This window comes from Nyctereutes procyonoides, unplaced genomic scaffold (assembly GCF_905146905.1).
Source record: "Nyctereutes procyonoides isolate TBG_1078 unplaced genomic scaffold, NYPRO_anot_genome, whole genome shotgun sequence".
NCBI classification, from domain to species: Eukaryota; Metazoa; Chordata; class Mammalia; order Carnivora; family Canidae; genus Nyctereutes; species Nyctereutes procyonoides.
Window position 1 is genome coordinate 68491333 of NW_026575046.1, and position 17235 is coordinate 68508567.

Here is a 17235-nt window from a genome sequence, read left to right on the forward strand (position 1 = left end):
ACTGAGTGTGGAGACTGACCTAGGTTGGATCCCAGGACCCTGAGATTATGATCTAACCTCAAATCAAGAGCTGATTATTCAACCAACTGAGCCACCCACATGCCCCAAAAGACTACTTAAAAAAAAAAAAAAGATTTCTTCATTTGAGAGAGAGAACAAGCAGAGGGAGGGGTAGAGAGAGAGGGAGGAGCAGACTCCCTGCTGAGCAGGGATCCTTATGTGGGATTCCATCCCAGCCCAGGACCCTGGGATCATGACCTGAGCTGAAGGCAGACACTTAACCGAATGAGCCACCCAGACATCCCAAACAAAGCTTTATTTTTTATTTTTTTAAGATTTTATTTATTCATGAATGACACAGAGGAGAGAGAGGCAGAGACACAGGCAGAGGGAGAAGCAGGCTCCATGCAGGGAGCCTGATGTGGGACTCGATCCCAGGACTCCAGGATCACACCCTGGGCCAAAGGCAGGCTTAAACCACTGAGCCACCCAGAGATTCCCCCCAAACAAAGCTTTTAATAAAAATTATTTTAAAATTGGATGATGGGGCACCTGTCTGGCTCAGTCCAAGCAGCATGTGACTTTTTTTTTTAAGATTTTATTTATTTATTCATGAGAGACAGAGAGAAGGCAGAGACACAGGCAGAGGGAGAAGCAGGCTCTCTGTGGGGAGCCCCAGGTGGGACTCGACCATGAAACTCTGGGATCATGCCCCCAGCCCAAGGCTCAACCAACTGAGCCATCCAGGCGTCCCATCTTTTTTTTTTTTTTTTAATTTATTTAAAGATTTTATTTATTTATTCATGAGAGACACAGAGAGAGGCAGAGACATAGGCAGAGGGAGAAGCAGGCTTCCTGCTGGGAACCCAACACAGGACCCCAAGACCATGTCTGAGCCAAAGGCAGACGCTCAATGGCTGATCCACCCAGGTGTCCCTTATTTTTTTAAAAAAGATTTTATCTATTTATTTGAGAGAGAGAAGAGGGAGAGAGAGATCACACAGGAAGAGGGAAAAGCAGATTTCCTACTGAGCCAAGAGTCCCAGGTGGGGCTCTATCCCGGGACTCTGGGATCATGACCCGAGCAAGGTAGACGCTTAACTGCTTAACCCTCTGAGCCATCCAGGCACCTGCAAGGTAACATCTTCTGAAGGTGGGAGATAGGGATGCCTTGGTGGCTCTGTGGTTGAGCAGCTGCCGCTCAGGGCCTGATCCTGAGGTTCTGGGATTGAGTTCTGCGTGGGGCTCCCTGCAGGCACCCTGCTTCTCCCTATGCCTATGTCTCTGCCTCTCTCTCTTTCATGAATAAATACATTTTAAAAAGAAAAAAAAGGTGAGAGATACTGGGCCATATTACAAGCCTGGGAGCAACCCAATAGTGAGGGCCACATTGACTGTACAAGAGAATGTCGAAACAGCTGAAGAAGCAATGCCCTTGAGAATGAGTACAAGTAGGATTGCTCATTCATTGATCAGTGGACTGCTTTTGGCCACTGCAGAAAAAAGTGTAAATAGGTTATGAGACAAGTACAAGTATTAGTACTTTTATATATTTAGTTGTGGCATGATGAGGAAGTCCCTGACAGCTTCTATTTTCTCAATGGGTTTTTCCACTAAAACAAACAAACAAACAAACAAAAAAAAATAAAAAGAGGAGGGGCTCCAGAATGACTCAGTCCTCCAGTGTGGACTTTTGGTTTTGGAGCTTCACCAGGGGCTGGCTCTCTGCTCAGCCTCCTAGCTACTTCTCTCACTCTCACTCTGCCCTTCCCCCTGCTTATGTTCTCTCTCTGTAAAATAAAATAAAATAAAATAAAATAAAATAAAATATAAAATAAATAAAAATAAAATAAAATAAAATCTTAAAAAAATACAAAAGAGGAGAGATTGTTTCCCTCTCCCCAAAAATGGAAAAATCTGCAAGCTAACAAGGGACGCCTGAGTTTGGGCAATTGGTTCTGTCCTCAGGTTGTGTGAGCAAGGGCTGGCACGTCTAGAGACAGGGCGGGAGCATTTAGTCTGGGCCAGATTCTGAAGAGTCCGCTTTCCTCAGCCTAAGGCAAGGGAGCCAAGGCTGCTAACCCCACCCCTCCCGGAGGCGCCCCCTTCGCGCAGGTCACTGGGGACTACAGCGGAAGGGCGCATGCGCACGGCGCCTTACAGCGCGCGCTTCTTTTTTTCGTTGGAGCCGCAGGTTTCCCGGGTTTTACCTGACCACGGTTTGCATTTTCCGCGCCCGACATGGCGCAACTGGAAGAGCTGGGGCTGTTGAAGAAGAGTCTCGGGGGAGAGACTGAGCCGCCGGCGGAGCAGTGAGCGGAGCGGAGGGAGGGAGGGCCTGGGATCCTGGCGGGAGATTTGAAAGGAGGGAGCGGGAGAGGCTGCTCCGCGCCTCCGGGAGCGGGGCCGGGGCCGGGGCCGGGGCCGGGGCCGGGGCCGGGGCCGGGGCCGGGGCCGGGGCCGGGGCCGGGGCCGGGGCGGGCGGGGGGACCCCTGGGCGCGCGCCGGGTTTCCGCAGCTGGAGTTCTCTGTGCCGCCACCCTCGGGGCCGGAGCCCGAAGACTGCTCACCCAGTAGTTGATTGTTTGCTCTTAGTGTCACTTGCCGGAATTCGGGGAGGGCCAGCACTTTAAATGCCTTCATAAAGGGAGATTGCCGCTGCTAGGTACTTTTCTCAGTGTTTAGTCGGAGAAACTTCTCCCAGGAGAACGCTCTACTCTCGACTTGGATTAAATGGTCAGGGCAGCGTGACCCACAATTACGACGTGGAATTATTTTCGATTAATAATAATGATGCTAATTTTTGTTGACGGGTCTGTGCATTTTGAGTTTTGTTCAGCATTATCTTTTGCGAGATCCTTAAGGCATCCCGGCTGCCCTTGGGGAATTCATGGCCTGAGGCTTCCTGGAGTAGGTGAATGAGGGGACCCCCAAGTAACAGAGCCTCGGGTTGGGTGTAGAGAGGTAATGATTTTAGACTCTGTTGTACAGTCACTGACAGGACTGTAGTTAAACTGGAAAGACTATTGTATTGAGAAACTTAATATTTTCTAGAGCCATTAGAGTATCCTGCATAGGGGCACCAGGGTGGCTCTGGTTGAGCATCTGCCTTCAGCTCAGGTCGTGATCGTAGGGTTCTGGAATCAAGTCTTGCATTGGGCTCCCGAGGGTTCTCCCTTTGCCTATGTCTCTGCCTCTCTGTGTCTCTCATGAATAAATACAATCTTTTTTTGAAATTTATTTTATTTTTTATTCTTTTAAAAAGAGATGGTTTATTCATGAGACACACACAGAGAGAGAGAGAGAGAGAGAGGCAGAGACACAGGCAGAGGGAGAAGCAGGCTCCACGCAGGGAGCCCGATCCCGGGTCTCCAGGATCAGGCCCTGGGCCGGAGGCAGACGCTCAACCACTGAGCCACCCGGGCTGCCCTTCACTGAGATTTTAAAGAAGGGTTTTCTTGGGATGTCTGGGTGGCTCAGAGGTTGAGCACCTGCTTTCCGCCCAGGGTGTGATCCTGGAGTCCCTGCATGAAGCCTGCTTCTCTCTCTGCCTGTGTCTCTGCCTCTCTCCCTGTGTCTCTCATGAATAAATAAATAAATAAAATCTTAAAAAAAAAAAAAAGGATTTTCTTCATTAAATAGTAGTTTGGAGTAGGTGATTTCTAAGTAGGCTTAAAGTTTAATAAAATACTGTGGTTCACAGTAGGACTTCAGCAAACCACCCACACTATGCTTTTCCCTAACAAATAGCCCTTTCATTTACTAAAAAAAATAGTGTCCAAGACATTTCCTTTTGCATGTATTTTGGGGAGGTTTGCACCAGTGGTAGGAATTTGCTATTTTATGTTTTGCAATTTATCCTTAATCCTCATGATCATGGATGTCCCACAGAGCTCCTCACTAGAACTTATACAGTATTTGGAAAAATCCGTATCATAAACATGTTTTAAATGGCATTACTTCTGGGAAGTTTTTATTTTTTATTTTTATTTTTTTTTATAATTTTTTTAATTTTTATTTATTTATGATAGTCACACAGAATGAGAGAGGGAGGCAGAGACATAGGCAGAGGGAGAAGCAGGCTTCATGCACTGGGAGCCCAATGTGGGATTCGATCCCGGGTCTCCAGGATCGCGCCCTGGGCCAAAGGCAGGCGCCAAACCGCTGCGCCACCCAGGGATCCCTGGGAAGTTTTTTTTTTTTTTTTTAATTTTTTTTTAAATTTTTATTTATTTATGATAGTCACAGAGAGAGAGAGAGAGGGGCGCAGAGACACAGGCAGAGGGAGAAGCAGGCTCCATGCACCGGGAGCCCGACGTGGGATTCGATCCTGGGTCTCCAGGATCGCGCCCCGGGCCAAAGGCAGGCGCCAAACCGCTGCGCCACCCAGGGATCCCCCCTGGGAAGTTTTTAATCATAGGAATTCTGCTATGCCTTTACTCTCTTAATTTTTACCTATTTAGCTGATGGTCATTGTGATAAGCTTTCTAGAAAAAACACACCTAGAAAATTGAGAAGGTTTGTTTGTTGTTAAAGGAAATTGGATGGCTTCTTATTTCATGCTACAGTAGTTTTGTTTGTATATGCTTTAGATTTCAGAAGCAGACGGAAGCTTCCTTTTCTAAAACAGTTCTGAGCCGAGGAGTGGATAATCGGTACCTGGTATTAGCAGTCAGTATTGTACAGAATGAAGAAGAAAAGCATGAAAAGCACCTAATCATCACTGCTTCCCAGTCACTAGAATATAAAGAACTGTGTATCCTTAGGAATGACTGGTAATTTTCGTGTGACTGGGCACTGATCTGGCTTAAGATTACTATTTTAAAACTCCTCATATGGACTTGTGTGGATGTTGCTATAATTTAATTGTTAATAAAGGGAGAAGATATGAACTTGAACTAATACCATGTAAAAATTGTGCTTATTACCCCAGCATTTCAAGGCCCTTATTCCAAAACTTGATTTTAATTGTCATTTGAAAATTAACTACAAAGGGCCTTATTAAATGACTACTTCCGAAATTTCCTAATACATTTTGTTTTAAGATTGCAGCTTAAAACTCATAATTGTTTTCATTAATAGCAAAATTAATTACAACATGAGAACATTCTTAAATCCTAGATTTCTCTACTCAGCAAAGTATGGTATGTGAGAGGTGAAAGGGAAATGCAGAGAAAGTGGAGGTCTAATTTTGTCTATTAGACTCTTTGTCTAGATAAAAATTATAAATATGATTTTATTCTTAACACTTTGGGTTTGGCATTATGCCTCAAGTCTTAGAGAAGCTGTAGACATGCTACAAGCCTTAACAATGAGAGAATTATTATTGAAACAACCTAATCCATAATTGGAGCTATGTATTAACACTATTAAAGATTTGATAGCTTTTACAGTAGGTGATGCTAATACCAAGCAGTTTTCTTTTTTGATATTTAAGGAAAACCCCTGAGTATTCTCAGGTGTATTTCAAAGGTAGAAAGGAGTAGAGTGACCAGGAGTCATTCAAAAGACTACACCTTGGTATTAAATTTTTTTGAAGACCCAGAAATTTACAAATTTACTATTCCTTTGATAAAATAGTCATTTACTTTTTGACACTTCCTTAATATGTTTAAACATAGGAATCTAAACTATGTATACTTTGCTTTATTTGTAGGTGCTCTGTACCAGTGGAGCCAGGGGACATCATTCATTTGGAGGGAGACTGCCTATCTGATACTTGGATAATAGATGAAGATTTTGGATATTTGATTCTATATCCAGACATGCTGATTTCTGGCACAAGCATAGCCAGTAGTATTCGGTGTATGAGAAGAGCTGTCCTGAGTGAAACTTTTAGGGTGAATAATTTTAACAGCTAATATTTCTACAGGGTTTTAGAGTTAGAGAGTACTTTTACACTTTTTTTTAATTTTTTATTTATTTTTTATTTTTTTTAATTTTTATTTATTTATTTATGATAGTCACACAGAGAGAGGGGCAGAGACACAGGCAGAGGGAGAAGCAGGCCCCATGCACCGGGAGCCCGATGTGGGATTCGATCCCGGGTCTCCAGGATCGCGCCCTGGGCCAAAGGCAGGCGCCAAACCGCTGCGCCACCCAGGGATCCTACACTTTTTTTTAAAAAAGTAAATGCTGTGTACCTATTTTACTGTTCCCAAACATTACATTATTTTGCAAGTATGTGAAAGCTGAGGATCTTTTAAAAGTATAAACATATCTTTACCATACACAATACAATTAACAGTAATTCCCTTAAATTAATATACTGCCTAGTTTATAGTATCTTTTTTATTTTTATTTTTATTTTTTTGATTTTTAGAGAGAGAGAAAATCTCAAGCAGGCTCCATGCTCAGCTCATAGCCACTGGCAGCTCCATCTCATGAGCCAGAGAGAGTGATCTGAGCTGAAATCCACAATCAGACACTTAACCAACTGTGCCACCAGGTGCCCCTTTAATGTCTTTTATTGAAAATATCTTTTTAGAGGTTCCTGGGTGGCTCAGTCGATTAAGTGTCTGCCTTCGGCTCAGGTCATGATCCTGGGGTCCTGGGATCGAGCCCTGTATTGGGCTCTCCACTCTGGGGAGTCTGCTTCTCTCTCCTTCCCTCTGCCCTTCTCCCCTACTCTTGCTCTCTCTCACTCACTTGTGTGCACATGTTCTCTCTCTTTCAAATAATAAAGTCCCCAAAAAATATCTTTGGGACGCTTGGGTGGCTCAGTGGTTGAACGTCCGTCTTCAGCTCAGGGCATGATCCCGGGGTCCGGGATCGAGTCCCACATTGGGCTCCCTGCGAGGAGCCGGTTTCTCCCTCTGCCTATGTCTCTGCCTCTTTCTGTGTGGCTCTCATGAATAAATAAATCTTTAAAATAAAAATCTTTACTTAGTTTGTTAGAATCAGTCAGAATCCAACAAGGTCTTTTCTTTTTATCTTTCTTTTTTAAAAAAGATTTTATATATTTTATTTTTTAAAGATTTTATTTATCTGAGAGCATGGGAGGCAGAGGGAGAGAGAATTTGAAGAGAGTCCACACTGAGAGCAGAAAGCTCATCTTGGGGCTTGATCCCATGACCGTGAGATCATGACCTGAGCAGATACCAAGAGTCAGATGCTTAGCCAACTGAGCCACCCAAGGACCCCTTAAGATTTTAACTAGTCACTAACCCCAATGTGGGGCTTGAACCCACAACTCTGATATCAAGATTTGTGTGCTCCTCTGACTGAGCCAGCCAGGTGCCTGCCTCCAGACAAGGTCTTTGTATTATGTTTGGTTGGTATGTCCACTAAATTTCTTTTAGTCTATATTAGTTCTGCCTTGTACTCACCCTCTTTGTTTCAGTGCCATTTGTTGATGAACCTCGGTTTCATTTGTTAAACGGTTTCTTCCTTTCAGGATATTTTTTAGGATTATATAATTTAAATATATGTAGAAAACCAAAAATACAGCTGAGCAAAAAAAAATAAAGGAAGGAGAAATACCTAAATAGACATTTTCCAATAGTCTTAGTTGTCAATTATATTTATTTATTTATTTATTTGTTTGTTTATTTATGATTCTATTTATTTATTAATGAGAGGCAGAGACACACAGGGAGAGGGAGAAGCAGGCTCCATGCAGGGAGCCTGACGTGGGACTCGATCCTGGGTCTCCAGCCCTGGGCCAAAGGCAGGCGCTAAACCACTGAGCCACCCGGGTTGCCCTATTTTTATTTTTTTTTAAGATTTATTTATTTATTCGTGAGAGACACTGAGAGAGAGAGGCAGAGACACAGAGGGAGAAGCAGGCTCCCCTGCAGGGAGCCTGAGGTGGGACTCAATCCTGGGTCTCCAGGATCACACCCTGGGCTGAAGGCAGTGCTAAACCGCTGAGCCACCCGGGCTGCCAGCTGTGGTGGTTTTGTTTGTTTATTTATTTATTAATTAAATATTTTATTTATTTACTCATGAGAGACACAGAGAGAGAGAGAGGCAGAGACATAGGCAGAGGGAGAAGCAGGCTTCATGCAGGGAGCCCGGTGTGGGACTCCATCCTAGGACTCTGGGATCATGCCCTGAGCCGAAGACTGACATTCAACCACTGAGCCACCCAGGTGTCCCTGTGGTGGTTTAATAGGATAAGTAATAAGTATGGGATCATGTCTATTAATATGTTTGAAACAAAATGTGTGATTTCTTTGAATAGAGCTCTGATCTAGCCACACGCCAAATGCTGATTGGTACGGTCCTTCATGAAGTATTTCAAAAAGCAATAAGCAATAGCTTTGCCCCAGAAAAACTACAAGAATTTGCTTTTCAAACTGTTCAAGAAATACGGCATCTCAAAGAAATGTAAGTAATTACAAGATGTACTGGAGGTACTATTTAATTATAGGACTTCTTTCCTGGAATCTATAAGGTATTGGTTTTTGGACTATTAAATATAAATCAGAGTAATACTAGAATGCAGATCCGGATTTGTAGTACCCCCTGCAGTTCTGTGAAGAGCTTCTAAAATTGCAGAATAGAAACCTTTGAGCTAAAAATAGCTGGATATTCTGTACACGTGCACAGTAGACTCTCCAGCTGCTCTCTGCGAGTGTGAAATACGTTTTGCCTTACTTCTAGAAATGTGACACACTGTAAATTCTATGAGTTTGGGAGTCAGATTGACCTTGTTTAAAATTCTACCTTTACCAGTTTTGGGGTTGAATAGGTTACTTGAAGATTTTGAAAAAGGTGATAATATCAATTTTGTAGACTTTTTGTGACAGTAGAGAGAATATACATAAACCCACAAATGGCTGATCGTTGGCATTTTATGAGTGACTACATGCAGAGGGGTTGGCATATTCTGCTGTTTCTGTTATGACTCCTATTGGAAACCATCTTTTTTCACAGAAATATTTTTATTAGGGGTGCTTGTGTGGTTCAGTCTGTTAAGCATCTGCTTTTGGCTCAGGTCTTGATGTAGGGTCCTGGGATTGAGCCCTGCATTGGGTTCCCCGCTCAGTGGGGAGCCTGGTTCTCCCTCTGTTTCTCCCTTTCCCCCTCCCCTTGCTCATGCTTGTACTCTCACTCTCAAATACATGAATAGAATCTTTTTTTTTTAAGATTTTATTAATTTATTTATGAGAGAGGGAGATGCCTAAGTGACTGAGCCACCTGGGATCCCAAATAAAATCTTTTAAAAATAAAACAAAAGGGCAGCCCCGGTGGTGCAGCGGTTTGACGCCGCCTGCAGCCTGGGGTGTGATCCTGGCGACCCGGGATGGAGTCCCACATCGGGCTCCCTGCGTGGAGCCTGCTTCTCCCTCTGCCTGTGTCTCTGCCTCCCTCTCTCTCTCTCTCTCTCTCTCTCTCTCTCTCTCTCTCTCTGTCTATGGATAAATAAATAAAATCTTAAAAAAATAATTAAAAAAAATAAAACTAAAGAAGAGTTAGATGCTTAACCGCTTAAGCCACTCAGGTGTCCCAAGTTTTTATCTTTTTTGCTCTACCCTCTTGTTAATACCTTTAAAAGTCTAGGCTTAAAGATCCTACCTTTATAATCTCAAGAAAGGCTGTTACATGTTGTTTTGCTGTGACTTGGCTAAAATTAAAAAGGGAGAATTTAATGCAGAAGATATTAAATAACCAGTTATAGACTATCCACTCTGTGAAAACTAGAACACTGGGAAGAATTTACCTAAGGAGATCATGACAATGAAGAACAGCTCCAAGACATTGGAGGAAGTTATTTAGAAAGATTACCCAATTGTGTAGTATTTTTTAAAATAATAAATTATTATTCCTAAAAAGGTTATAAATTTGTCTATACCATATTGTATATGGTATAGAATATATGTTAAGAAGTAAGTCCTTTCTTCCCACATCTTCATTACCTAGTTCCTCTCCCCAAAGGCAACCACTGTTATCAGTTTCTCTTTCTTTTCTTTCTTTCTTTCTTTCTTTCTTTCTTTCTTTCTTTCTTTCTTTCTTTCTTTCTTTCTTTTCTTTCTTTTCTTTCTTTTCTTTCTTTTCTGATTCTATTTACTTATTCATGAGAGTCAGAGACAGAAGTAGGCGCCATGCAAGGAGCCCAATATGGGACTCGATCCTGCGACTCCAGGATCATGCCCTGAGCCAAAGGCAGACACTCAACTGCTGAGCCACTCAGACGTCCCTGTTATCAGTTTCTTGTATGTTCTTTCTTAGAGATTTCAAACATTTATGTGTGACAATGTGTGTGTGTGTATCTACACATATATTTTTTTTTAGGTAAATTGTAGAATACTATGCACATTATTATGCACTTGAAGATTAAATCTTGGTGAACATTCTGTATCTGTACTTACTGAGCTGTCTCTCTTCTTTTTTTTTTTTTTTTTTTTTTTTTTGGAGAGAGAGCTTGCGGTGGGGTTTAGGGGCAGAAAGAAAGGGAGAGAGAGAAACTTGAGCAGGCTCCTCACCCAGCCCAGTGCGGAGCCTGATGCAGGGTCAATCTCAGCTCCTAGGATCATGACCTGAGCTGAAATCCAGAGTTGGACACTCAATGGACTGAGCCATCCAGGCACCCCTGAGCTGTCTTATTATTTTTTAAAATAAATTTTATTTTATTTATTTATGAGAGACACAGAGAGAGAGAGAGGCAGAGACACAGGCAGAGGGAGAAGCAGGCTCCATGCAGGGAGCCTGATGTGGGACTTGATCCCAGTATTCCAGGATCACACCCTGGGCCGAAGGCAGGCACTCAACTGCTGAGTCACCTGGGCATCCCATTATTTTTTAATAATGGCATAATGTTTCATTATATGGATGTACTATAATTTATTTAAGTATCCCCCACCTCTTAAATAAATATTTCATATTATTTATTTAAGTATTTCAATCTTTGCTTTTGTTAGCAATCCTGTAAAAAATACTTTTAGGGGCATCTGGGTGGTGCAGTTGGTTCAGCGTCCAACTCTTGATTTTGGCCCAGGTCACGATCTTGTGGGTTGTGGGCCCATGTGTTGGGCTCTATGCTCAGGGTGGAGTCTGCTTGAGATTCTTTCCCTGTCCCCCTGTGGTCCTACCTCTGCTCATGATCTCTCCCTCTCTCTCCTCTGTTTCTCATATAAGTAAATAAGTCTTTAAAAGAAATACCTTTATACATTCTTTATTTCATAGCTCTAGGGCGTATATCTGGGTTAAAAACTTAGAATTGTTGGGCTAGGGAATATATGCACTTAAAATATTAAAAAAAACTTTATTTGGAAATAATTTCAAATTTAGAGAAAAGTTGCAAGGTTATTTTAGATAATATCTATATATTCTTTCTTTTTTTCTTTCTTTATATATATTTTTAAAGATTTTATTTATTTATTCATGAGAGAGAGAGAGAGAGAGGCAGAGACACAGTCAGAGGGAGAAGCAGGCTCTCTATGCAAGGAGCCTGACGTGGGACTGGATCCCGGGTCTCCAGGATCAGGCCCTGGGCTGAAGGTGGCACTAAACCGCTGAGCCACCCGGGCTGCCCAATATCCATATATTCTTTACTTGGATTAACCTGTTAAATAAGTGTGTGTGTGTGTGTGTGTGTGTGTAGATTCTTCTTCTAATATTAAATAGTATATATCATGGTATATACGATGGGCTATATACCGTGAAGACACTGGCCATAGGCTGGACACAGGCTCAGCAGAGCCCTGGACATCCTGGTGTGCCTTGTGGGCTCAGGAGCCTCCACTGCAGTGGGTAGAGCTGGTCTTGCTCACCTTGCTTTCAGGCTACAATACTTTTGTCTGATCTCCACATTTTTGTCCAATAATGTCCTTTATAGCATTTTTTTCCTTCCAGGACAGGATCCAGTTTGGGTACATCTAAAATTTTGAGAGTGAAAATAAATAAATAAATAAATAAAATTTTGAGAGTGGCCTGACTGGTTCAGTTAGAAAGCGTGCAACTCTTGATCTTGGGGTCGTGAGTTTGAGCCCTATGTTGGGTGAAGAGATTACTTAAATCAATGCAACTTAAAAAAAAGAAAAAGAAATAACATTTTGATAATTATTGTCAAATTACTCTGATAGGCATTGTCCCAATTTATATTTTTGCAATGTATGAATCCTTGTTTTCTCACATCCTTACCTACATCTTCTTTTATCAACTGGAAACAGCCAGATTTCAAGGAGCCTTTTGCAAGGATAGCTTTGCCTCTGGTAGTCTGTGTGATCATTTGGGGCTTTCTGGTATTAGCAGTTGCTCCCTTGGGACGCCTGGGTGGCTTAGTGGTTTGGCACCTGCCTTCAACCCAGGGCGTGATCCTGGAGTCCTGGGATCGAGTGCCACATCAGGCCTCCTGCATGAAGCATGCTTCTCCCTCTGCCTATGTCTCTGCCCCTCTCTCTTTCTGTGTCTCATGAATAAATGGATAAAATCTTAAAAAAAAAAAAAAGCAGTTGCTCCCCTGAGGAATTTCAGCTTCTCTTTTAGCTTGAGGTTGCTACTGTGTTCAGGAGAAAGAATCTTGGCAGAACTAGAGTTGCTAATTTTGTCTTCTCTGGTGAACCAGTTCTTTTGGAGAACTGATAGGGCTGTGCTCTCTTCCATTTTATTTATTTATTTATTTTTCTCTTCCATTTTAATACTGAATAATATTCCATTGTATGTGTACCCCATATTTATAAAATGATTTATTTTTTTTAGTAAACTCTGTCCCCAATATGGGCCTCAAACTTATGACACCAAGATCAAGAGTTGCATGCTCCACTGACTGAGCCAGCCAGGTGCCCCATGTATACATCATATTTTACATTCATTGATTACTTAATGGGTAGCTTGTTTGTTTGGATGTTTTGGTCCTTATTTACTTTTTTCATATTTGTGCTTTCTTGTTTCATCTCTTGTTTTGGCAGGTATCGCTTAAATTTGAATCAAGAGGAGGTAAAACAAGAAGTAGAAGAGTATCTTCCTTCATTTTCTAAATGGGCCGGAGATTTTATGCATAAATACACTTCAACTGACTTACCAAAGATGCAGCTCTCTCTGTAAGAAACTTATTTTGTTTATATCGTGTTCATATGTTCAGATCAGGATTTTATTCTGTACGTTCAGTTAAAGCTTTTTAAAGTTCGAGTTAGTAAAATTAGCTTTTTTTGGCTTATAGTCCTGAGTGTCTTTCTAGAACAAAAAATAAAGAATAGAAATTCTATTTTCATTATACTAAAATATTCTGATTTTTATATATCAGTGTTTTTTAAGATTTCTTTTGGGGATGCCTGGTGGCTCAGTGGTTGAGTGTCTGAGCCTGCCTTTGGCTCAGGGCGTGATCCTGGAGTTCTGGGATCGAGTCCCACGTTGGGCTCTCCATAGGGAGCCTCCTTCTCCCTCTGCCTGTGTCTTTGCCTCTCTCTGTGTCTCTCATGAATAAATAAATAAATAATCTTAAAAAAAAAAAAGAACTGCTAGGTTTTGAATTGGATGTGGAGTGTGAGGGAAAGAATAGTCAGCAGTGATTCCAAGAGAGAAAATGTGATAAGAAGGGTATCAAGAGAGAATGGTAGTGGAGGATTTGGAGACCGAGAGGTAGACAGCTGTACTGAGAGGTTGTTCTATGAGGGGCATGTAGAATGGATTGGTAGCCAGAGGCTTATGTGGGGCTAAGAGAGGCTTGTTGTTGTTTTAAAGATGGGAGATAGGGGATCCCTGGGTGGCGCAGCGGTTTGGCGCCTGCCTTTGGCCCAGGGTGCGATCTTGGAGACCCTGGATCGAATCCCACGTCGGGCTCCCGGTGCATGGAGCCTGCTTCTCCCTCTGCCTGTGTCTCTGCCTCTCTCTCTCTCTTTGTGTGTCTCTCATAAATAAATAAAATCTTAAAAAAATAAGGATAGGAGATATAGTGAGTTCATATGCCAATGGGGAGAATTCCATAGAGAGAGGACAATTCATCCTGAGGGATGGGAGGTCAGCTATGTCTTGAGTGCTGGAGGAGGAATGAGGGCATGCAAGTGGAAGGGTTGACATATGGGACAGTTATTTCTTGGCGTTAAAATCTCAGAAATGGGGGGAATCCCTGGGTGGCTCAGCAGTTTAGTGCCTGCCTTTGGCCTAAGACGTGATCCTGGAGTCCCGGGATTGAGTCCCGCGTTGGGCTCCCGGCATGGAGCCTGCTTCTCCCTCTACCTGTGTCTCTGCCCCCCTCTCTCTCTCTCTCTCTCTCATGAATAAATGAATAAATGAATAAATAAATAAATAAAGTCTCAGAAATGGTCTGTTTCATCAGAAATATTTGGAAATTAAAAAAAAGTGTTTGGAAATTTTACAACCTTTTACATACTGCTAGAATTCTCTGAGAATTTTGTAATCATTTTAGAAGGTTGCTATCATTAAGTGACCTGTATGAGATTTCTTTTTTATTTTTATTTTTATTTTTTAAATTTTATTTATTTATTCATGACCGAGAGAGAGAGAGAAAGGCAGAGACACAGGCAGAGGGAGAAGCAGGCTCCATGCAGGGAGCCCGACGCGGGACTCGATCCCAGGTCTCCAGGATCACACCCCATGCTGAAGGCAGCGCTAAACCGCTGAGCCACCGGGGCTGCCCTGTATCGAGATTTCAATTATTTTTATTTAATTATTATTATTTATAATTCAGTGACTTTCATTGTGTTTGTAGAGTTGTGTAACCATCACCACAATCAGTTTGTCAGGATTTTGATACACATTTTAATAATAGTAGTAGTAAAAAAATGAGGCTTATCTTGCTGTTCAGATTGGGTTTATTTTTCATATTCTTTTTTTCTGTGATGGCCTTAAATTTACCAGTAGCTCTCTCCCTTAAGGAAGAAAAAAAGCTGTAATAAGTGGGTTAAACTTAGAAAATCTGCTTTCTTTGGAGCAGATTGCCTCTGTCTAGAGGAGTGGGTGGGTCTCGGTGCCTTAGTCTTCACTGTGATAAACAGATATGTATTTATTAAGTAGTCATTCTTTTCCTGATTTCTTTCATTGTTTTGTAGTATTTCTGTCATTCTAGTCTCTACTGATTATCTGTAATAATTACAGACTTAATTTTTGTTTTCTGTTGTTCCTATTTCTTTATACTTCGTTACTGTCCCTCAGTATGCACCTTTCTATTTCTTATTATTTACTTTGGAGTCATTTAAATTCGCTTGAGAATTAAAGTTGTAGTGGATATCCTTTTTCCTTTTTTCAGATACTAGCTTTTCTTTTACTGTTTCATTGTTTTAGCATGTTATCTGCGTGTTTTTTCTTTTGGTTATCTATCTATCTATCTATCTATCTATCTATCTATCTATCTATTTATTTATTTATTTATTTATTTATTTATTTATTTATGTTTTAAAAGATTTTATTTATTTACCAATGAGAGACAGAGAGAGAGAGACAGAGACACAGGCAGAGGGAGAAGCAGGCTCCACGCAGGGAGCCCGATGCGGAACCCGATTCTGGGACCCCAGGATTACACCCTGTGCGGAAGGCGGTGCTAAACCACTGAGCCACCTGGGCTGCCCTATCTGTGCTCAGGATTGTGCTAGGTACTGGTATTACAGGGAGACTAAAGCCCTCCAAGAATACTCTAGTGGTAGTAGTTGAAAACAGACCTGGAGGGCATTGCTTAGAGAGGGCATGTAGGGCAATGGGAGAGGCGCAGAACTCTAGCAGGTAGGAGTGTGCTGTGTAATGACAGAGGGAGAGAGGAGAAGAATCCATTGAAGGAGGCTGAGGAGGCTTTTGATGGACTAGTGAGGAATTTGGTAGCCTGCAAGAGGCGTATTAGGAAGCCAGGAAAAGTGTGGGATTCAGAGTTGTCTTTGACCTAAAAGGGATTTGTTTCTGTAAAAAGATTTTATTTATTTATTTATGAGACACACAGAGAGAGGCAGAATACAGGCAGAGGGAGAAGCAGGCTTCATGCAGGGAGCCGTTTGCGGGATTCGATCCTCAGACTCTGGGATCACTCCCCGAGCCAAAGGCAGGCACTCAACTGCTGAGCCACCCAGGTGTCCCCTGAAAGGGATTTTTGAGATCAACTCCTAGATTTCAAATAAGGAGATTGAGGTCCAGTGAGTGGTGTGACTTATCCAGGTTTTATATCAAAAACCGGTGGTGGAGCTAAGTCTACAGTAAAGATTCTTTTTGTTGTTGTTGTTAAAGATTTCATTTATTTATTCATGAAGACAGAGAGAGGCAGAGGGAGGAACAGGCTCCCTGTGAGACGACCGAGAACCCCAGGATCATGCTCTGAGCCAAAGGCAAATGCTCAACCACTGAGCCACCCAGGCACCCTACAGTAAAGATTCTTTTTTTTTTTTTTTAAGATTTATTTATTTATTCATGAGAGACACACACACACACACAGAGGCAGAGACATAGGCAGAAGGAGAGGCAGGCTCTTCACAGGAGCCCGATGTGGGACTTGATCCTGGATCCCAGAATCATGCCCTGAGCGGAAGGCAGCCGCTCAACCTGAGCCACCCCGGTGTCCCTACAGTAAAGATTCTTGATTCCCAGCCCAGTGTTCTCATCTCTGTATCTTGGTGTAAGATTACTTTTGTTTCGTTTATTTCCAAAGGAATCTTTTATGTTTGTTTGTGAAGGAAGCGCTCCTCTGTATTTTAGCTTGTGTCATTTTCACAGCAGTTTATAGCCAGTGTTTTAAAAAAAAACAAACAGCAAAACTTTAGCACATTTGAAGAAACAACCTTCTCACCCATAGGTAGTAAGTATATATTTTCTTCATCTTCATGATAATCATATTCTCCATCAGGTAGTTCTTTTTTTTTTTTTTTAAAGATTTTATTTATTTACTCATGAGAGATGCACACACACAGAGAGAGGCAGAGACACAGGCAGAGGGAGAAGGAGGCTCCATGCAGGGAGCCTGACATGGAACTTGATCCTGGGTCCCCAAGTTCATGCCCTGGCTGAAGGTGGTGCTAAACCACTGAGCCGTCCGGGCTGCCCCATCAGGTGGTTCTTGAAGGAGTTTTACAGCATTATGTTGATTAAAATCATAATAGTTAAATTGAAATACTGTCATTTATTCCACAGATGTAAGTCTAAAATCACATTATTTCATTTTCTAGGGGAATAAATTTTAGTAGCAAAGTTCAATTTCATTATTTCTATTAAATATACATGTGACATTTTATGAATAATAAAGTTTGCTTTATTTCATGGGAGCATATTTGAATATGTAACATGATTAGATAACATTTGGGGAGAAAAGACAAAATAATATTTAAGAAATTTCAGATGAAAAAAAAAATTTCAGAT

The 17235-nt window shown here is 41.9% G+C and overlaps 1 protein-coding gene across 3 annotated transcripts in view; it reads left to right on the top strand.

The window, feature by feature from the left end:
• Positions 1-2156: 2156 nt before the first annotated feature.
• DNA2 (DNA replication helicase/nuclease 2) overlaps positions 2157-17235 on the top strand; it is a 55363-nt gene continuing 40284 nt past the window's right edge. For all 3 annotated transcript variants that reach the window (XM_055324775.1, XM_055324777.1, XM_055324776.1), the window contains exons 1-5: positions 2157-2312; positions 4593-4775; positions 5657-5840; positions 8186-8331; positions 12855-12986. In XM_055324775.1, coding sequence (XP_055180750.1) covers positions 2242-2312; positions 4593-4775; positions 5657-5840; positions 8186-8331; positions 12855-12986 — 716 coding nt within the window. In that variant the 5' untranslated portion in view covers positions 2157-2241. The remainder of the gene's footprint in view (positions 2313-4592; positions 4776-5656; positions 5841-8185; positions 8332-12854; positions 12987-17235) is intronic.